The sequence below is a fragment of the Ovis canadensis genome, chromosome 4 (assembly GCF_042477335.2).
Source record: "Ovis canadensis isolate MfBH-ARS-UI-01 breed Bighorn chromosome 4, ARS-UI_OviCan_v2, whole genome shotgun sequence".
In the NCBI taxonomy this organism is placed as follows: Eukaryota; Metazoa; Chordata; class Mammalia; order Artiodactyla; family Bovidae; genus Ovis; species Ovis canadensis.
The window spans coordinates 92,606,274-92,629,872 of NC_091248.1; the positions used below are offsets into that span (position 1 = coordinate 92,606,274).

Consider the following 23,599-nt stretch of genomic DNA (forward strand, 5'->3'; position numbering starts at 1 on the left):
TGAACACAGGATGATTCAAAAGTTTTCTGTCCAATTTACAATATTCATTTTTCCTGTGAGATTGTAAAAATCCACTGAGTAATCACAGTGACAATATGACATTATCACGTTCGTTCATTCATTCATTCATGTATGCAATGATTCAACATCTATTGATTACGTCCTATGTGGGTGTGGGTTGTGTTAGTTGCTCAGTCATGCCTGACTCTTTGGGACCCCATGGACTGTTTAGCCCACCAGGCTCCTCTATCCATAGAATTCTCCAGGCAAGAATACTGGAGTGGGTAGCCATTCCCTTCTCCAAGGGATCTTCCTGACCCAGGGATTGAACCTGGGTCTCTCACGTTGCAGGCAGATTCTTTACTCTCTGAGCCACCAGGGTATTGGGAGTAAAATGTTAAGTTAGACATGGCTCCGTACCCATGTTGACCTCTTTGTCAATCCCCACTCCACTGTCTAACCCTCTACCTTTAGGTCACTGAAACGAAGAGGAGCCTATCAATCAAGGGGACAACAGGGACTTCCCTGGCAGTTCTGTGGTTAGGGCTCTGTGCTTCCATTGCAGGGGCCAGGGTTCAATCCCTGGTCAGGGAACTAAGATCCCATGAGTCATGTGGCACCACCAAAAAATAAAAATAAAAAGGAGGATAGCAACCTGGCTTGCAGAACAGATCACTGGCTTCTGGGCCTCAAATGGAGAAGACAGGTAGAGAACCACAAAACCTAGGACATGTCTGGAGAGAACCATGGTTATTATATTATATTTTGGAGAAAGGAACTGCTCTATGACACTAGGCTAGGACAACACATGAAATGCATGCTGAAATACCTGGGTGGATGGAGGAAGTGATCTCAAACCGGAACTGCAGCTGTCCACTCACATGATCTGTTGGAAGCCTACGGCCAAGGGTGTAGCTGACCACCCTGTCCCTAGAAGGGAATAAGCACCATCACAGATCTGGTAAATACCTGTTCTCCTAAAGACCACACACTATGCCAGCAGGTGAGGCACCCAAGCCCAGGGAGGCCCTGATATTAGAAGGTGACGTCTACTCAGGACCACATAAGATGGTCCTAAGGAAAAGATGGGAAAGTACCTTTGCTCAATAGCAGTGAAAACTTCAATAAAGTCCTTATCGAATAATCTAAGGCAGGGATCAGTAAACTACAGTCCATGGGCCAAATCTGGCCCATCACTTGTTTTCATAATGCTTATGGGCTTTTTACATTTTTAAATGGTTAGGAAAAGAGCAGTAGAAGAGTAGCATTTTGTGACATGTAACAGTGATATGAAATTCAAATTCGTTTCCACAAATAAAAGTTTTATTGGAATGCAGTCATGCTTGTTAGTTTACTTCTTGTCTGGGCTGCTTTCATGCTACAGTTGCAGAGCTGAATAGTTGGGACAGAAACCATATGGCCGACACAGCCTGAAATATTTACTATCTGGCCCCTTACAGAAAGTTTGCCAATTCGTGTTTTAGAGAAAAAAAGAAGAAGAGAAAGACATGGATATCCTTTCCTTGCTTTTCCTGTGCAGGCTGACATTTTCCAAATAAGCCCTTAATTATGGACAGGGCCAGCAGTAGATGCTTGTCTTATAATAATTTAGCTAGCTAGCTACTTACCACTATCTATCTATCTATGGAAGGATGTAATCCTGATTCTCAGAGACCCTGTGGAATGCCTCAGAAAGAGACCTGCTGTAGAGCAGAGCAAAACAAGACTTGTGGGCTAGGTCCACTGGCCTGTGACTTCCAATTACACCAACTCCAGGGTCCCACAGAGAGACTCTGAAACTCCACCCTAGACCCTGGCACCATTCCCTCTGCACATCCAAGGCAATTTTTAATTACTAGGAAGACAATTATCCAGAGAGAAATCAATCTGATAGTTTGCTATTATAGTTTCATCAACAATGCGGATTCAGCAGAATACAAGGTACCCTCCCTTGGCCTAAATAGGAAGAGTGACTACTCTGGGATATTCAGAAATGAACAAAGCCACTCTACGCAATAATAACAAAGACATATTCCAAAACCAGTTGTTACTTAGATAATTATGTATTCATCCCATTTATTCATTTGTGACATTCAAATAAAAAGGTAAATCACTGGCTAATAGTGTTTCAATGTTTCTTCCTAGAAAACACCAGCACTGTGAAACAACATATATCCCAGGGGTCCACTGACTTAGCATTTCTCTTTGGTAAGTGCTGGTTTCATGTTTGGAGTTCCTAGGAAGTCCATTAAATAAAGCATTATGTGCAGGAAAATTAGAATGAGCTAAAATATTGACAAGGGCTTTGGTCGATATTATGAGATAGGTTTACAATGACCATAAGAAAGAGATCCTGAACCCCAAACCTAGTTGGAATCAGAGGAGGCCTAAAAACAATATCAGATAGTGAGACCACTTTATCAACAAATATTTTGTGAGCCCCTGCAATGTAAAAAGTGCTGCAGGTGATACATAGCATGTAATGCATACTTTGCCTTTAAATAGCTTATACCCAACTAGGGGCAGGAGACTGGTAAAGAGTTCTTAACTACACAAAGAGTTCCAGGCAGCGGTAATATTTCCAATATGAAGTTGAGGCAGGTGAGAGTAGAGGGCTTGAGGAGAGGGACAGTAAAAGGCAGATGGCTGAGCGCTGGGATGTTACAGGCAAAGGAATCGAGGGCACCTTCCGAGCAGCCTTTATTTTAAAAGGCATACAGTTTGCTATTTTAAAAATGAAGAGTTTGCAATCATTTAGTCCCTATGTGCCATGGACAAGTTTATGTTCTTTATGTATATTCTTGTTTTAGAGGAAAATGCAAAAATCTTGTTTGACACACAACTTAGCCTCGTAAATGTCAACTCTCTGCTATAAGGTTCTGATTACATGTCCTTGTATCATTCTAGGTATTACACTGAGGCATACTCATGCCCAGAGAACCACATAGAGCTTTACATGTTTTCAAATATAGTTGCTATTACCTATAGAAATGCATATTATGTACAAGGATTTTTATCTGGTCAGTGGTTAATGAGAACCCTGAATATTATTTATTTATTTTAGTTTTTGACCACATTGCATGGCATGCGGGATCTTAGTTCCCTGATCAGGGATTAAACCTGGGCCCCCCTGCACTGGGAGTGTGGAATCTAAACCACTGGATCACCAGGAAAGTCCCAGGAACACTGAATGGACATGAATACAGAAGATACAAACTGCTGGTCATATACAACTAAACTATGTGAGCAGCATAACTGTGGTTGTTCCATAAGGATTCACGCTTTTAAAATTTTACACATTTTATCTAGCATTTTCTATAAATACTAGGGTTTTTTAAGGCACTCTAGTCTAGTAACCCAGTATTTCATCTTTTTATGGAAATGTCACAAATGATTAACTCCTACACACAAGACAGGCATGTGAATGAAATGATATCCTTTGTGGTAAAACGAATTTTAATTTCTATCTGTACAGAAAAAAATGCTACAGTAAGGCCTTCTTTCACTAGCATCTTAGGAATTTTTACTGTTGTGCATAAGTAACCAGAGGTAAACAAACAAGGGGAAAAAGAAGGGTCTGTTTAATAAAATATCATAGCTTGAACAACATAGTAATGGGAGAAGCCAAGGAAAAAGCAGCACCAGTATTTCAGTTTGAGTCTCTATGAGGCTGTATTGTTGCCTTTCTTGGGCCTGGCCTGCTGGCTGATGCCTAGTGATACAGAGCTCTTGGTCAAGGTTTACCCTATGGCATGTCTTTCCAGGAGTCTTTGAACAGGCATTGACAGCTTTCCCAAAAAGCGCTTGATGATGGGGCGGCTCTTGGCAAACTTGTCCTTCACCTCAATTTCCAGCACATCCGTGGGCAAGGACACAAAGCTGAATTGCTGCAATGAAAAAACACATGACATCAATTAACTGTGAGGTGTGAGGGGTGGCCAATCCCCAGTCCATCTGCTTTGAATGATGTCATTGTCAAACATCCCAACAGCAATCTTTCTCTCTCTCTCTATTTGCCAACCTAAGTATAGCCACCTATCTCAAGGTTTTAGAAATGCTGTGAACTCTGTTTATTCCAGAAGTAAATAATGGCCACAATGAGAGATACCTCCTCCGTGCTTAAGAATAAGGTTATTTTCTTTCTTTTTTGGCCATTTGGATTGTGGGATATTAGTTCTCTGACCAGGAATCAAACCTATGCCCAGGGCCATGGAATCTCTGAGTCCTAATCACTGGACCACATTGGAATTCCCTAAAAATAAGGTTATTCTCTGACATTCAGATAATAAAATCAATCATAAAGGGAAAGAATGCTACCCAGGCCTCACCATACTTGACTGAAGTTATCAACATAGCTTCAGAAAGAACAAGCAAAACTCACAATTAGGGAAATGTACTTGGAATCAACACCACAACATTTTTTTTTCATGATTATAATGGCAGAGATTTTTTAAAGTTTGATCATACAGTGCCTTCTGGTCAGTGGGAAGAGATAAGAACTCTCACTCTGTATTGATGGAAATGCACATTGATTCGACCCTTGGTAAGGGAATTGGTAATATTTCAGTTCAGTTCAGTTGCTCAGTTGTGTCTAACTCTTTGTGACACCATGGATTTCAGCACGCCAGGCTTCCCTGTCCATCACCAACTCCTGAAGCTTGCTTGAACTTATGTCCATCAAGTTGCTCATGCCAGCCAACCATCTCATCCTCTGTTGTCCCCTTTTCCTCCTGCCTTCAATCTTTCCAAGCATCAGGCTCTTTCCCAATGAGTTAGTTATTCACATTAGGTGGTCAAAGTGTTGGAGTTTCAGCTTTAGCATCAGTCCTTCCAATGAATATTCAAGATTGATTTCATTTAGGATAGACTGGTTGGATCTCCTTGCAGTCCAAGGGACTCTTGTGAGTCGTCTCCAACACCACAGTTCAAAAGTATCAATTTTGATACTCTATCAACCACAGTTCAGTGCTCAGCTTTCTTTATGGTCCAACTTTCACATCCATACACGACTACTGGAAAAACCATAGCTTTGACTGCTGCTGCTGCTAAGTTGCGTCAGTCGTGTCCGACTCTGTGCTACCCCACAGACGGCAGCCCAACAGGCTCCTCTGTCCCTGGGATTCTCCAGGCAAGAACACTGGAGTGGGTTGCCATTTCCTTCTCCAATCTAGACAGACCTTTATTGGCAAAGTAATGTCTCTGCTTTTTTAATACATTGTTTAGGCTGGTTATAGCTTTTCTTCCAAGGAGCAGGCATCTTTTAATTTCATGACTGCAGTCACCATCTGCAGTGATTTTGGAGCCCCCCAAAATAAAGTCTACCACTGTTCCCATTGTTTCCCCATGTATCTGCCATGAAGTGATTGAACTGGATGCCATAATCTTAGTTTTCTGAATGTTGAGTTTTAAGTCAACTTTTTCACTTACCTCTTTCACTTTCATCAAGAGGCTCTTTAGTTCTTCTTCACTTTCTGCTGTAGGGTGGTATCATCTACATATCTGAGGTTATTGATATTTCTCCTGGCAATCTTGATTTCAGCTTGTGCTTCATCCAGCTCAGCATTTTGCATGATGTACTCTGCATATAAGTTAAATAAGCAGGGTGACAATATACAGCCTTGACGTACTCCTGTTCCAATTTGAAACCAGTCTGTCGTTCCATGATCAGTTCTAACTGTTGCTTCTTGACCTATACATGGATTTCTCAGGAGGCAGGTAAGGTGGTCTGGTATTCTCATCTCTTTAAGAATCTTCCACAGTCTGTTGTGATCCACACAGTCAAAGGCTTAGGCGTAGTCAATAAAGCAGAAGTAGATATTTTTCTAGAACTCTCTTGCTTTTTCAATGATCCAACAGATGTTGGCAATTTTATCTCTGACAAAAGGTTCCTCTGCCTTTTCTAAATCCAGCTTGAACATCGGGAAGTTCATGGTTCATATACTGTTGAAGCCTGGATGGCAGAATTTTGGGCATTAGTTTGTTAGCGTGTGAGATTACTGCAATTGTGTGGTAGTTTGAGCATTCTTTGGCATTGCCTTTCTTTGGGATTGGAATGAAAACTGACCTTTTCCAGTCCTGTGGTCACTGCTGAGTTTTCCAAATGTGCTGGCATATTGAGTGCAGCACTTTCATAGCATCATCTTTTAGGATTTGGAGTAGTTTAGCTGGAATTCCATCACCTCCACTAGCTTTGTTTGTAGTGATGCTTCCTAAGGCCCACTTGACTTTGCATTCCAGGATGTCTGGCTCTAGATGAGTGATCACACCATTGTGGTTATCTGGGTCATGAAGATCTTTTTTGTATAGTTCCTCTGTGTATTCTTGCCACCTCTTCTTAATATCTTCTGCTTCTGTTAGGTCCATACCATCTCTGTCCTTTATTGCACCCATCTTTGCATGAAATATTCCCTTGGTATCTCTAATTTTCTTGAAGAGATCTCTAGTCTTTCCCATTCTATTGTTTTCCTTTATTTCTTAACATTGATCACTGAGGAAGGCTTTTTTATGTCTCTGTGTGATTCTTCTGAACTCTGCATTCAGATGGCTTTATCTTTCCTTTTCTCCTTTGTCTTCAGCTTCTCTTCTTTTCTCAGTTATTTGTAAGACCGTCTCAGGAAACCATTTTGCTTTTTTTATATTTCCTTTTCTTGGGGATGTTCTTGATTACTGCCTCCTGTATCATGTCATGAACCTCCGTCCATAGTCCTTCAGGCACTGTCTATCAGATCTGATTCCTTGAATCTATTTGTCACTTTCACTGTATAATTGTAAGGGATTTGATTTAGGTAACACCTGAATGGTCTAGTGGTTTTCCCCACTTTCTTCAATTTAAGTCTGACTTTTGCAATAAGGAGTTCATGATCTGAGCCACAGTCAGCTCCTGGTCTTAATTTTGCTGACTGTATAGAGCTTCTTCATCTTTGGCTGCAAAGAATATAATCAATCTGATTTTGATATTGACCATCTGGTGAGGTCCACATGTAGAGTCTTCTCGTGTTGTTGGAAGAGGGTGTTTGCTATGACAAGTACGTTCTCTTGGCAAAACTCTTAGGCTTTGCCCTGCTTCATTTTGTTCTCCAAGGCCAAATTTGCCTGTTACTCCAGGTATCTCTTAACTCCCTACTTTTGCATTCCAGTCCCCTATGATGAAAAGGACACCTTTTCTTGGGTGTTAGTTCTAGAAGGTCTGGTAGGTCTTCACGGAACTATTCAGCTTCTTCAGCACTACTGGTTGGGGCAGAGACTTGGATTACTGTGATTTTGAATGGTTTGCCTTGGAAACGAACAGAGATCATTCTGTAATTTTTGAGATTGCACCCAAGTACTGCATTTTGGACTCTTTTGTTGATTATGAGGGCTACTCCATTTCTCTTAAAGGATTCTTGTCCAGAGTAGTAGATATAATGGTCATCTTGAGTTAAATTTGCCCATTCCAGTCCATTTTGGTTCATGATTCCTAAAATGTCAGTGTTCACTCTTGCCATCTCTTGGTTGACCGCTTCCAAATTACCTTGATTCATGGGCCTAACATTCCAGGTTCCTATGTAATATTGTTCTTTACAGTATTGGACTTTACTTTCATCACTAGTCACATCCACAGCTGGGCACTGTTTTTGCTTTGGCTCTGTCTATTCATTCTTTCTGGTGTTATTTCTCCACTCTTCTCCCATAGCATATTGGGCACCTACCAACCTGGGCCAGGAGTTCATCTTTCAGTTTCATATCTTTTTGCCTTTTCATACTGTTCATTGGGTTCTCAAGGCAAGAATACAGAAGTAGTCTGCCATTGTCTTCTCCTGTGGACCACATTTTGTCAGAACTCTCCACCATGACCCATCTGTCTTGGGTGGCCCTATGTGGCATGTTTCATGGGTCCCTGTTATCAGTTTGACTAGTTTTCTGTGACTGTGGTTTTCATTCTGTCTGCCCTCTGATGGATAAGGATAAGAGGCTTATGGAAGCTTCCTGGATGGAGAAACTGACTGTGGGGGAACCTGGGTCTTGTTCTGATGGACGGGAAAATGCTCAGTAAATCTCTAGTCCAATTTTCTGTCGATGGGCAGGGCTATGTTCCCTCCCTGTTGTTTGACCTGAGACCAAACTATGGTGGAGGTAATAAAGATAATGGCAACCTCCTTCAAAAGGTAGCCTTCACGCACTGCTGCACTCAGGGCGCCTGACCCTGTAGCAGGCCACCACTGACCCACACCTCTGCTAGAGACTCCTGGATACTCACAGGTAAGTCTGGGTCAATCTCTTGTGGGGTCACTGCTCCTTTCCCCTGGGTCTTGGTGCACACAAGGTTTTGTTTGTGCCCTCCAAGAGTCTGTTTCCCCAGTCCTGTGGAAGTTCTGTAATCAAATCCCACTGGCCTCTGAAGTCAAAGTCCCTGGGGGTTCTCAGTCCCTTTGCTAGATCCCCACATTGGGAAATCTGTTGCGGTTCCTATAACTTTCTTAACAGTGTGAAAATTTATTTGGTATAATTGTTCTGCAATTTGTGGTAATATTTATTGGCATTTAAATTACAAATTCTCTTTAACCCAGAATTATACTTCTAGGACTTTCCCTTCTGGATTAATTTGCATGTGTGTTCAAAATTATGTTTTTTATAAGGACGTTCAATGAGCATTATTAACCATCATAAAAGGCTGGAAAAATGTAAAAAGTATCTAGCAATAGGAAGCCAGCTAAATGAAGGATCGTAAATCTTTGAAATGCAGAACTTTGCTGGCATTAAAAAGCAATAGGTAAATAAATATGCTCTGACATGAAATGACATGTGACATATTAAGTAGAAAAAGGCAAGATGTGAATAAAAATGTGAAGAGTGGGAACCCATTTGTACTTTGAATTGCAAAGAAAATGCCTTGAGGGTATGTGGCCTCCTGGGGACGGGAGAGTGGGAGAAAGCAGATCTTTTTCATTCTATTCTACACTATTCATTTTTTATTCAGCATACTGTAGGACTTTTTAAAACAAGAGCAGCAACAATTGAAGGAAGACTGTGATCATCAGAAGATAGATGTCTTGGCCAGAAAATGTAGAAAAGGAGAAAGAGGTAAATGCTTTCATTGCCCAGTTCACACTATCTGGGGTGGGAAGGTCTTGAAGACACATTACAGTATCCTTGATCAACGGTTGTGAAACAGCTGAAATATAATTATTTTCTTCCATTCTGATTAATTCCTAACAGCAATCTTTTTTACTTTAGTTCATTTTTAATTTCAGAGGTTAAATATTAGTATATCAGGTATGCCAATGTTAATATCAGTCAGGATGGGCTGAGGCACAGAGCAGTAATGACCAAATTCCAAGTCTCAGTGACTTACAGCAGCAAAGCTTGTTCTTGGCTCACACTGGCTCTGTGGCTGGCAAAGGAAACTGCTCATTAGTCACTCAGGGAGCTAGGCTGATGGAGTGGACATGCTCTCAAACATTGCCAGCCATGGTAACAGAAGGAAAGAGAACTCCGGAGGGTCTTTCTCTTGCAAATAAGTGCTCACTTTCAAATCCAAGTCTTCATCACAGCTAGACACACACCCCAGCCACCCACAGAGAACAGGAGGTGTGATGTTACCAAGTGTCTGGGAGATACAGAACAAAAATATTTGGCAAACAGCAATAATGACTTCCATGCCCACCATGTGGTGCTTCTAATTTCCATTACAAATTAGTTTTAGTTAACATCTATATAATTCATATGATATCACTCATATGTGGAATCTAATTTTTTTAATTGATACAAATGAACTTATTTACAAAATAAGTCTATTCTGAAACAGACTTACAGATATCAAAAACAAACTTATAGTTACCATATAGGAAATGTATGGGGGAGGGAGGGAAGTATCAGGAGCTTGGAATGAACATACACACACTACTATACATAAGACAGATAACCAGGGAATTCCCTGGTTGTCCAGTGGAAAGGACTTGGTACTTTCATTTCTGTGGGCTCCAGGTTCAATCCCTGGTCATGGAACTAAGATCCCACATGCAGCATGGCCCCCCCAAAAAGATAGATAACCAACAAGGACCTGTGGGAATTCTACTCAATATGAGAAAAGAATATAAAAAAGAATGAATACCTGAAACTAACACAACATTGTAAATCAACTATACTCCAATAAAATTTTTAAAAATTAACTAAAAAAAGTACCAAAAACATCTATGTAATTCCCAAGAATCAATCATTTATGGCACTGAGAAAACTGGACTTACAGACACGCTAAGCCTGAGGATGAAACTCAGGAATTGGATTCTCCTCCAAGCAGGCCTGACTGCATGAGCATCCCAGCGCCCAACTATCTTATGTCCCAAAGCTTCCATATCTTCTGCCCAGTAATTCTATTCTGAAGTGTACTATAATGGATCTCCTAATGCTTGACCATAGACTCAAGTGTACTGCAGTAGATGTAGATGATAGAATAGTTTATAATTTTCTAAATCACAATAATATATGATTATACTAAATATGCAATTACAATTATACCACGTTAAATGACAAGATAGAAAATGTTTGTTTTCCAATGCTAAGTGACAAAAGCAGGAAACATATAACTCATGATCACAATAATGTGAGTGAAATGAATAGAAAAAAGACTGGAAAGAATCACAACAAATTTTAATAGCAGTTGCTTTACTGAGTAAGATTTTGTCCCCCCCACCATTTTTTCTCTGATGAGCATGAATTATTTTTACAATGAAAAGCATAATCACTTTTTAAAAAACAAGAGTATTTCTGGCTCTAGTAGCCTATATGGGACATGGAAGTCAGCTTACCAAGACATACTCTGAAACTTGGCAGCAAATCCTGAGTTCTTTCCTCCCTTTACAAAGTCTTCCTTCTCAGCCTCTCTTCACATATCCACCCCTTCATCAGTGGCATCAGACCTTCCCCACCATGCCCTTACTTCCATGCCATGGTTTACTGGAGTCTATATAAACTGTCAGCTAGGTTAAGTCTTTATTTTAAATTGTTATTGGAGTATAGTTAAGATGCAATGTTGTGTTAGTTTCAAGTGTCCAGCAAAAGTGAATCAGTTATACATATATCCATTCTTTTTTCAGATTCTTTCCCAATATGGGTTATTACAGAACATTATACAGGTCACTTTATATTTTTAGTGTATTAACTGATTTAAAAAAATTAAATATAACTGTTTAGAATGTCTGTAAATAAATGGCTGCAGAGTTTTTAGAGAATCCTGCTTCTGACCTACACTAATGCAGCAAAACTGCCTTCCCCTTCCCCCATAAATGGTCATTCTTGATTGTTCCCTTTAACCACTGAAGATCCTCTGGAGAAGGGAATAGCAATCCACTCCAGTATTCTTGCCTGGAGAATTCCGTGGACAAAGAAGCCCAGTGGGCTACAGTTCGTGGGGTCACAAAGAGTTGAACACGATTGAGTCGCTAACACACACACACACACAAACAGGCCAGGTTCTTTTAAGAACCAGTGAGCACCTCTAAAAATGTAAAAACCTGTCTATTCCTGAGCAAACTACTTGTGCCCATGAGCCTGAGGCCAGGGTGATGTCTCCTGTCTGGCTGCTGACCTGACTCCTTCTTTGAGCCCTTGAAGAACTTGTGGAGTGAGGGGACTTGGCTTTTTTTCTACATCTGCACATCTCAGTTCTTGACTGTTTTATGCATGGCCTCACTGAACCTTAGCTTCTTCAACTGTAGACTGGGAAAAGAAGGTCCATATCCTGTTAGATGAAACTGCATCCTTCTCTCTTTATATCCAGACTCTACCTGCCCTGTCCTCTAGCATCTCCTTCTTCTGATCCTCTAATTTTTGGACTTTTTTCAAATTTACTACCTTATTTCATAAATGGTCAGGCTAGAAGGCAGACAGATCAGGTAAGACAACTGAGAAATGAGGAGGAGTCCTGGCAGGAAAGGAGGAAAAGACAGCACATATGTGGACAGGCTAAATGTCAGTGAGAGCTATGGCATGTGGGAAAGAAAGAGGCCACAAGTTTCCAAGACTGGATTTGCAAGATTGATGGCATGTGGGAGGATTAATAGCTGGAAGAGAGGGGCTGAGTGACTGAATGTCCCAAAGCAATGAAGGCACAGAGTGATAGAAATAGGGGTTGGTTATGGAAGAATATTAGATTGTAAAGAGAGACCTGGAGGCTTGTGATGTTTTCACATGACCTTTTGTATAAGCACTGGAATGGATGACTGGGATGGAAATAAGGTCAATGAGATTGAGGAGGTGGAGGAAATAGGATGTCTGATAGGTCATTCATGTGGAAACTGATCATCCAGGACAATGGCTGGTCTTGGGTAGAAAGGGAAGATGGTGCCATAGATAGAAAGGACTGATTATAGCCGAGTAACAAATGGGACCCATTATTGCCTTGATGTAACCATGCAATCTCTCACATCAGTGTGAGAAAGGATATCATAATCAAAAAGGAAGAAATAGTTGTGAGAAATTTCAGAGACATATTCAGTATGACTTGGAAAGTATTTTCACTTACACATCTCAGAGGATAAAGGGTCTGCCTGCAATGTAGGAGACCAGGTTTGATCCCTGGGTTGGGACGATCCCCTGGAGAAGGAAATGGCAACCCACTCCAGTATTCTTACCTGGAGAATCCCATGGACAGAGGAGCCTGGCGGGCTATAGTCCACGGGGTCGCAAAGAGTTGGACACAACTGAGTGACTTCACTTCACTTCACTTCATGAGAAAAGAAGACCCCAGTCTGAGAGAGCAGATGTACAGTTGATTCATTTATGTCCACTTACAAACTTATGGAATTAGGGAAAGGTTGAGAATTGAAAAGCGGAAGCAATGGTTAACTTGTTTTGGGTCATATTACATTTGAAGAGGTAGGAGGGTGCTGAGGAGTAGGGCAGGAATAATAACTTGAAGCCATGATTGGATGCCTGGTGATGCAGGGGAGGAATGGTCCTAATTGTTGTGTGAAATGGGTTATGATATGCAGTGAAAGGGGCATCCAATTTTGCCTCTCTTCTCTTGTAGATGTAAGGGGAAAATAAAATACCAACTCCATTCACAAGAGGCTGCCTGGTGCCATTCAGTCAACACTATTATTCATTACTAATGAAAGTTAAATGGACTAGGCTTGGTGTTTCCTGTGCAAAAGTTTTCAAAGGAGAAGGAAAGCATGAAGGGAGTAAATGGAGTATGCAAACTGTAGCTACTCTTCTTTAGGACTATGCATGCTACATGATGTTCAAGCTGGTTTTAGAAAAGGCAGAGGAACCAGAGATCAAATTGCCAACATCCGCTGGATCATGGAAAAAGCAAGAGAGTTCCAGAAAAACATCTATTTCTGCTTAATTGACTATGCCAAAGCCTTTGACTGTGTGGATCACAATAAACTGTGGAAAATTCTTCAAGAGATGGGAATACCAGAGTACCTGACCTGCCTCTTGAGAAATCTGTATGCAGGTCAGGAAGCAACAGTTAGAACTGGACATGGGACAACAGACTGGTTCCAAATAGGAAAAGGAGTACGTCAAGGCTGTATATTGTCACCCTGCTTATTTAACTTATATGCAGAGTACATCATGAGAAACGCTGGACTGGAAGAAACACAAGCTGGAATCAAGATTGCCAGGAGAAATATCAATAACCTCAGATATGTAGATGACACCACCCTTATGGCAGAAAGTGAAGAGGAACTAAAAAGCCTCTTGATGAAAGTGAAAGAGAGTGAAAAAGTTGGCTTAAAGCTCAACATTCAGAAAACGAAGACCATGGCATCTAGTCCCATCACTTCATGGGAAATAGATGGGGAAACAGTGGAAACAGTATCAGACTTTATTTTTGGGGGCTCCAAAATCACTGCAGATGAGGATTGCAGCCATGAAATTAAAAGACGCTTACTCCTTGGAAGAAAAGTTATGATCAACCTAGGTAGCATATTCAAAAGCAGAGACATTACTTTGCCGACTAAGGTCCGTTTGGTCAAGGCTATGGTTTTTCCTGTGGTCATGTATGGATGTGAGAGTTGGACTGTGAAGAAGGCTGAGCGCTGAAGAATTGATGCTTTTGAACTGTGGTGTTGGAGAAGACTCTTGCGAGTCCCTTGGACTGCAAGGAGATCCAACCAGTCCATTCTGAAGGAGATCAGCCCTGGGATTTCTTTGGAAGGAATGATGCTAAAGCTGAAACTCCAATACTTTGGCCACTTCATGCAAAGAGTTGACTCATTGGAAAAGACTCTGATGCTGGGAGGGATTGGGGGCAGGAGGAGAAGGGGATGACAGAGGATGAGATGGCTGGATGGCATCACTGACTCGATGGACGTGAGTCTGAGTGAACTCCGGGAGTTGGTGATGGACAGGGAGGCCTGGCGTGCTGCGATTCATGGGGTCACATAGAGTCGTACACGACTGAGCGACTGAACTGAACTGAACTGATGCTATATGACTTTCAGTTCAGGCACCACTATTCACTGAGTTTAAAAAATGAACTTAAAAATAGTGTTGCCTAAAGTCAACAAAAGACGGAAAAACAACTTCACTAGCAGAGCAATCACTGAATCAAGAGCAATGTTTTTTTCTCTCTCACTAGCAACAGGGTTTCATATTAAGAGCTGATGCTCCTGGATTCTGGGTATAGGAGACCTGCCTCCAAGCAGTGTGCAGCCTGACTCTATTCTGGGAAAGATGTACCAGAATCCTGCTGGGGAGTGAGCCTTGTATCTGCAGGAAATCTAATTGCTTTGAATCATAAAGGCTGCTTTTATAAATTTGTGATCTTTTACTTCTTCCTTTGGGTTAATATACAAAATATATAAAGAACTCATAAACCTCAAAAACAAAAATCCAACCAATTAAACAATGACCAAAGGGCCTGAATAGACATTTTCCCAAAGGCATACAAATGACTAACAGGGGCATGAAAAGGTATTCTACATCACTAATCATCATGAAATGCAAAGGCACAAGTAGATATCACCTTGTGCCTGTTAAGATGTCTACTATTAAAAGATAAGCAATAACAAATGTTGGTAAGGATATGGAGAAAATGTAATCCTTGTACATTGTTGGTGAGTATATAAACTGGTACAAGCACTGTGGAAAACAGCATACAGGTTCCTTAAGAAACTAAAAGTGGGACTTTCATATGATTCAACAATCCTATTTCTGGGTATATATCCAAAGGAAAATAAATAACTCAAAGAGATATCTAAATTACCATGTTCACTGAAGCATTATTCATAATAGCCAATGTATGGAAACAACCTAAGTGTCCATTGACAAATAGACAAAAGAGATGATATATACATGTGTGTGTGCATACAGCAGAATATTATACAGCCATAAAATAGAAGGAACTCCTGCCATTTGCAACAACATGGAAACGAGCCAAAAACAAATGGCGCATGACATATGCAGAATTAAAAAACAAGAGCTGAACTCATAGAAAGTTGAATGGTAGTTTCCAGGGTCTGAGAGAGAGAGGGGAAGTTGGGAGAGGCTGCTGGGGTACAAACTTTTAGTTATAACTAAATCTTAGAATCTAATGTAGAATATGATGCTCATAGTTAGCAATACTTTTGTATAACTGAAACTTTCTAAGAGAATAAAACTTAAGCATTCTCAACTGAAAAAAAGGTAAAAAAAATATTTGAAAGAGTATACAGGATGCTATGTGAAGTCAAGTTGGCCTTAGGAAGCATCACTATGAACAAAGCTAGTGGAGGTGATACAATTCCAGTTGAGCTATTTCAAATCCTGAAAGATGATGCTCTGAAAGTGCTGCACTCAATATGCCAGCAAATTTGGAAAACTCAGCAGTGGCCACAGGACTGGAAAAGGTCAGTGTTCATTCCAATCCCAAGGAAAGGCAATGCCAAAGAATGTTCAAACTACCACACAATTGCACTCATCTCTAGTAAAGTAATGCTTAAAATTCTCCAAGACAGCCTTCAGCAGTACATGAACTGTGAACTTCCAGATATTCAAGCTGGTTTTAGAAAAGGTAGAGGAACCAGAGATCAAATTGCCAACATCCACTGGATCATGGGAAAAGCAAGAGAGTTCCATAAAAACATCTATTTCTGCTTTATTGACTATGCCAAAACCTTTGACTGTGGAAAACAATGAACTGTGGAAAATTCTTCAAGAGATGGGAACACCAGAGCACCTGACCTGCCTCTTGAGAAACCTATATGCAGGTCAGGAAGCAACAGTTAGAACTGGACATGGGACAACAGACTGGTTCCAAACAGGAAAAGGAGTACGTCAAGGCTATATATTGTCACCCTGCTTATTTAACTTATATGCAGAGTACATCATGAGAAACGCTGGACTGGAAGAAGCACAAGCTGGAATCAAGATTGCCAGGAGAAATATCAATAACCTCAGATATGTAGATGACACCACCCTTATGGCAGAAAGTGAAAAAGCCTCTTGATGAAAGTGAAAGAGGAGAGTGAAAAAGTTGGCTTAAAGCTCAACATTCAGAAAACAAAGATCCATGGCATCAAGTCCCATCACTTCACGGGAAATAGATGGGGAAACGGTGGAAACAGTGGCTGACTATTTTTTTGGGTTCCAAAATCACTGCAGATGATGATTGCAGCCATGAAATTAAAAGACGCTTGCTCCTTGGAAGGAAGGTTATGACCAACCTAGACAACATATTGAAAAGCAGAGACATTACTTTGCCAACAAAGGTCTGTCTAGTCAAAGCTATGGTTTTTCCAGTGGTCATGAATGGATGTGAAAGTTGGACTATAAAGAAAGCTGAGTGCCGAAGAATTGATGCTTTTGAACTGTGGTGTTGGATAAAACTCTTGAGAGTCCCTTGGACTGCAAGGAGATCCAACAAGTTCATCCTAAAGGAGATCAGTCCTAGGTGTTCATTGGAAGGACTGATGTTGAAGCTGAAACTCCAATACTTTGGCCACCTGATGCGAAGAGCTGACACAGTTGAAAAGACCCTGATGCTGGGAAAGATTGAGGGCAGGAGGAGAAGGCGACGACAGAGGATAAGATGGTTGGATGGTATCACTGACTCAATGGACATGGGTTTGGGTAGACTCGGGGAGTTGGTGATGGACAGGGAGGCCTGGCATGCTGTGGTTCATGGGGTTGCAGAGAGTCGGACATGCCTGAGTGACTGAAGTGAACTGTCAGGATGCTATGTGACCTCAGATTCGGCATTTCTGTGCTCATAGAAAATGCTAGGTCACTAAGCGATCCACACCTATAGAGATGGGCTAACAGCTGAGGCCAGAACCCCTACTCTTCTCTCTACCATCTAGTAGCCCATAAATTGAGAAAATCTCCATCTCCCCCTTTCCCAATCATAGTTCCCAACAATTGAGCCATTATCCCTGTAGGAAAAGATGAGGGGATCCCCAGACATCTACCATGATTTCATTTCTCTTGAAGGTGTTGGAATGAGGGAAAGGGAGAAAAGAACAGAGTATGTCTCCTTTCAGTCCCAGACCCTCAAACCACAATCCTGGTCTATGGTGGATAGGAGTAAAAGAGATTTAAACTGAGCATGAAACTAGGCTTGATTGGATTATTTACAACTAAAAATGATCAGAAAGTTATAGCATATGCCTAAGACATCTTTAAGAGATAGTTGAGCATGGCTGAATGCAGAGGCTGAAAGAAATTAACAAATGATTATGGTATCACACCACTGAATTGAGGCAACTTAACTAAGCAGACTGTGTATCTATCCATCTATCTATCTACAGTGTGTGGTTTGACAGGCACATAAAATATCTGTTTCTCAAATATTTTCTTGGTTATTTTAGCTGGGTTTGAAACCTTACTGCTAACTCCATCATTATGGATCTACCATCTACTGTTCCACATTATGTGTGGGCTGCATAATTACCCCTTTCACTTACCCTGTAAGTCACTGGACTTGCACTGTATTTCTTCTGTGTGTTTCTCTCATAGATATACTAAGTGATACCTATACCCACTAAGTGCCTCCCTTAAATAAAATATTCTTTTAGCCAAAGTTGGATACAGCCTAAATGTTAACCATAAGCTTTTACAAAAATAAAATCTCAGAAAATGTGAGGTTAGCTAATTAATCATGGAATTACTATAATAATAATTTTTTAATACATGAAATCAATAGCCTAAACACAGTAATTCAGTCATTACAAAATTTAAAATTAAAGTCATTGATAAAATGACAAGAACTCTATTGATTTTCCTTTGATATTTTTAACTTAAGATGCTGTCGTTTATATTGACTTTTGTTTGTATTCCTTTATTAACTTTATTCTAGGGTAATTATCCAAAGTACTTAAAAAAGGCTGAGAAAGCAAAATAAATTAAAGCCTGTTATAACTTGAGATTTTTCACTGGGCACAGCATTACTTCTTGCAATACAAGTCTGATGGAGAAAAAGATGGGGACCTACTAGTAGAGCCCCAGAAAAAAGGAATCGGTCAGAAATGGGCCTTGCTGAAGTGGACTTTCTGCCCAGTAAGGAAAGAGAGTCCAAAGATTTTGGCCATTTCTATTAATATGACTTAGTCCCTATTGGCTATTTCTTCTTCATTTTTTAAATGTGGCCAGTTTGTACAGATATACCAAGGACGACTGCAGACCATCTCTGAAATTCCGTGGGTTTTTCTTCCACTTGCCTGCTTTTCCTGATCCTAGTTCCTAAACCCATGTCTTTGACTCATCTGTTGTTGATTTTTATTTTTCTCAAGGCTACATGCTCAGAAATCCACTTTGATAGATCCTGCCTGACTCTAGCCTTACCTTTGATTTTTCGTATCAGCCAAAATATGACATTATTGCTGGTGTTGGTCTTTAGCTTAATAAATTTCAATCTATGAAAGAGACTATACGATTCCAGCTCTGATTTGTAGTGTTTGCGTTTTTCTTGGTGTTAATACGTACACCATGGCTGACCTCGCTTCATTATGTGCAGTCAGGAAGAGATGTGCACGGTGGCGCCTGGGAGCCCACATGTGCTGGCTCCAGTACACCACTGGTCCCATGGATGGGTGTCCTAAGCCAACCCCTCATCCAGTTCACTCTATTTCTCCATGAGATATTATGAGGCATTTGGTTTTACAGCTCCTCTCAAAACCTCCACTTCCATCTTATTTTTTTCAGAGGCTGCAAAATGATGCTAACAGACAAATACAAGGAATACTTTAGCCAGTGGACATCAAATTCTTTGAATCCTAGGTTTAGTGGATGAGCCTTGGGCATCACCTGGGAACTAGAGGCAGTACCACTGGAGTTTTTAAGTTGGTGTTCCATTCATGAGTCCCTTTTATTAGAGTTTAGCTAAAGAAAGAACTGATTTGGTGTTTAGATGATGGTTGTCTATATCAAGGTACTTCAAGAGTTGTCTTTTTAAACTATTGTCCTGGGCAGGACTGCTAGTTAGGGCTTCTTGCATTCTAGCCATTGGTGCCAGCTTTGCATTTTGAAGAATGCTTTTCTTCCATAAAAGTGAATTTTGGGTTTATAATCTCGCTTACCTTGTCCAGGTCAAGTGCAATTTAATTTCTGATTAAATTACTTAATCTTTAATCCATCAGGACTAAAGTTAATCTATTTAAAATCAATTAGTTTGGTTAAAACTCATTAGGGCTGGCTTATTACAATAATCACTAAGCTATTGTGCTTTGTGGGGATCAAGGGCTTCAGCCAGGCCCCTGTATTTATCTCTAGGGGGGTGTTTTTAACCTAAGCTGGTCTGCTTGCTCTGCTCAATCAGGTTTTTGTCATTTCCCCACCCAGTAGGTCTCATTCTTACTTACTCATGATGATATGGGGTTGACTGAACATGATAACTATAAAAGGTATACGATAGATATCATGATATATAAAAGAATACATGATATATAAAAGAATCCTCTTAAGCCTGACCCTTGTGAGTATATGTTCATGAATGACTCAAGACGTCAGGGCAGTGGCTTGGTTAAATGTAGGGGATGTCTCTGTTGTTGGTTTCTGACTCACAGTCAACCCCAGCACTAGAAGCTACCCTGCTCCACCCGTACTGTTTGATGTTCCTCTCACATGACAGAGCCCTCCTTTAAGTGCACTGTAGCTGGGGTATTGAAGGGACCCAGTGGACAAGAGTGGGTCACAACAACTAATTATAGTTACATCAGTACTCTTGCCTGGAAATCCCATGGACAGAGGAGCCTGGTAGGCTGCAGTCCATGGGGTCGCTAAGAGTTGGACTCGACTGAGCAACTTCACTTTCACTTTTCACTTTCATGCACTGGAGAAGGAAATGGCAACCCACTCCAGTGTTCTTGCCTGGAGAATCCCAGGGACGGCAGAGCCCAATGGGCTGCTGTCTGTGGGGTTGCACAGAGTCGGACACGACTGAAGCGACTTAGCAGCAGCAGCAGCATACTTCCCCATGTTCACCACCGCTATTCTGGTCCAAGATTCATCGTCTCCTGCTTAGGTTCTTCAGTTGCTTCCTAACTGATGCCCTTTCTCTACCCACACCCCAACACCCCTCACATCTGTCAGGACTGTGAAAGTCTTATTTAACATCTCACCAGCATTAGATATTGATCTGCTTCATTTTAGCCATTCGGGTATATTTGCAGTGGTATCACACAGTACTTTTAATTTTTAGTCCTGGATAACTATTTAAGTTGAGCACCCTTTTAATGTATTTATTGGCATTTGGACATTCTCCTTTGTGAAGTGCCTGTCCAAGTCTTTGGTCTATTTTTCTGTTAATTTTGGTCCTTTTCTTCTGGATTTGTAGGGACAGTCTGTGCATTTTAGATACCAATTCTTTGCTATTGAGATATAGTTCAATATTTTTCGAGGTTTGCTTTCAATACAGAGTTTTGACGAACACTCTGAATTTTAATATCATCCAACTGATCAATCTTATTTTATGGTTAATGCTTTCCGTGCTCAACTTAAGAATTTTTTGGCTTCCACAAGGTCATGAAGTATTCTCACATATTTTGTTATGAATTGGAAGCTTTATTGTTATCATTTCATATCTAGATTTATAATCTTTTTGGAATGAACTTTTGTATATCTTGTGAGACTGTATTTAAGGTTCATTTGTTCTTTATATGGTCAGCAAACTGACCCAACACCAAGTTTTGAATAGGCCATCTTTCCTTACTATATTGCAATATTACCGCTGTCATAAAACAATAATGATATGCATGTGCCTCTACTTCTGGATTGTAATCTATTCAGTTAGCTACTTGTCTGTTGGTGCCAATGTCATACTGTCTTTTTCGTTTGTTTGTTTGTTTCTGAGGCACCATGAGGCATGTGGGATCTTAGTTCCCCAACCAGGAATCAAACCCATGTCCCTGCAGTGGAAGCATGGAATCTTCCTTGGACCACCTTCGCAAAAGTCCTGAATGCCATACCATCTTAATTCCTATGGCTTTATATTTATCATGATATCTTGTAAGAGAAGTCCTTCTGTTTTTCTTCTTCTACCAGATTCTCTTGCCTCTTCTTGGTCTCCTTCATTTCTATATAGATTTTTAGAATTAGCTTGCCAGTTAACATTAAAAATATCTTTTACAATTTTGATTGATGTGTCATCGAATTTACAGATCTGAGGAAAAGCCAACACCTTAACACTTTAATTTTATAAGCCTTGAACATATAATATTTCTCCTTTTATTTAGTCTGCATTTAACTTCTCTTAGAAATGCTGTAGTGTTCAATATAGAGATCGTCCACATTTTTGTTAGATTTAGTCCAAGGTATTTAATGTTTTTTGATGCAATTCTAAATAGTATCTTTAAGTTTTTAAAAATTTCTATTTGCCTATAGAAATATACCTTACATTGGTTTTTATTTATTTAGTGACTTCACTAAATTCATATATTAATTTGAATAGTTTGTTGAGTCTTTTATACTGTTTACTTATACAACATTATTTGAGAATAAGCATAGTCTTTCTTTCTAATTCTGATGGTCTTTTTCCTGACTATATTGGCTGGGATTGCTAGTACAATATCAAATAGAAGTTGCTAAAGGGTTCATCCTTGTCTTGTTCTCAATTTCAAGGAAATGTATTTCAATATTTTATCAAGTATGATGTATGCTGTAGAGTTTATTATTATTCTTCCTCTTTAAAATCATATTGAAGAAGTTCCCTTATATTCTCTAGTTTTCTAAGAGTTTTTAAAAATCAGGAAGGAATATCAAATTTTATTAATGACTTTTTCTGGATCTACTATAATAAACATATTTTTCCTTATGTTGTCAATGTGGTGGCTCATATGGACTTAAGCTTATACTTTAATAAAACATTTACAAAGAACAGAATACAGAAAAATAATATAAAAATATAAAAATAATATAATAATAATCCAAATACTGACAAGATCTAGAAAAATGTGAAATAATTGTAATTGTTATATAGTTGAATTATAGACACTGTTCACTGAAACAAGAGACTGGCATATAATAAGTTCTCCATATTCGATGTCTTTGACCTGAATGTATCAATAGCTATAGTCACTCAACAGTGGTACTGAGCAGGTAAAACTCCAATAAAAATTCTACCATCTTTCCAGCTGGAAGAACCAGGCAAAGGAGCCTGGGGCAACCAGCATTACCAGAGAATGAAACAGGAACTCTAGAAAGAAGAGAGACAAATTTTGTTTATAAACCTGGCCCAAGTTTCTGGTCAATCGCAGAATCATAAATGCAGAGGACAAATGAACTCAGCTTTGCATTTAGGGCTTAAAGAACCAAACTCTGATCTGAGGTCAGTTCAGTTCAGTTCAGTTGCTCAGTCGTCTTCGACTCTTTGCGACCCCATGAATTGCAGCACGCCAGGCCTCTCTGTCCATCACCAACTCCCAGAGTTCACTCAGACTCACGTCCATCGACTCAGTGATGCCATCCAGCCATCTCATCCTCAGTCGTCCCCTTCTCCTCCTGCCCCCAATCCCTCCCAGCATCAGAGTCTTTTCCAATGAGTCACCTCTTTGCATGAGGTGGCCAAAGTACTGGAGTTTCAGCTTTAGCATCATTCCTTCCAAAGAAATCCCAGGGTTGATCTCCTTCAGAATGGACTGGTTGGATCTCCTCGCAGTCCAAGGGTACTGCTTATCAAATGCATGACAGTGTGAGCTTAACCAGTGTGCATGAGCTTAACCAAATGCATGACAGTGCGAGCTGAATTCAATGTTTTTTGAAGCAACATAACAAAATGTACAACGTTTTCTACATGACATTTATAATATTCAAGGCATCATCCAGAATTACACAGCATATCATAATATGTAATCTATATTACAATTATTCAAAGTCAAGAGTTTATCTTAGTGTTAATTCTAGCTGCTGTATATTTTAATAGTTTACACAAATGTTTGATGACTTACATCCATCATTATAATATCATACAGAGAATTCCCACTTTCCTAAAAGCCCTGTGTGCTCTTCCTATTCATCTTTCTCCTCTATAAAGCCCTGGAAACAACTGATCTTTTCACTCTCCCCATAGTTTTGTCCTGTCTAGAATGTCATATAGTTGCAATTATACAGTCTGCCTTTTAAGACTGGCTTCTTCACTGAATATGCATTTAAGGTTCCACCATGTCTTTTCATGGCTTGATAGCTCATAATAAAGATGGTG

General features: G+C 40.1%; 1 protein-coding gene across 2 annotated transcripts in view; it reads right to left on the reverse strand.

Moving 5' to 3' along the window:
* The window catches only part of HECW1 (HECT, C2 and WW domain containing E3 ubiquitin protein ligase 1), a 488,368-nt gene that overhangs the window by 126,049 nt on the left and 338,720 nt on the right, over positions 1–23,599 (reverse strand). For both annotated transcript variants that reach the window (XM_069588229.1, XM_069588230.1), the window contains 2 exons: positions 3,745–3,887; positions 830–930 (listed from right to left, as the gene is read on the reverse strand). In XM_069588229.1, coding sequence (XP_069444330.1) covers positions 830–930; positions 3,745–3,887 — 244 coding nt within the window. The remainder of the gene's footprint in view (positions 1–829; positions 931–3,744; positions 3,888–23,599) is intronic.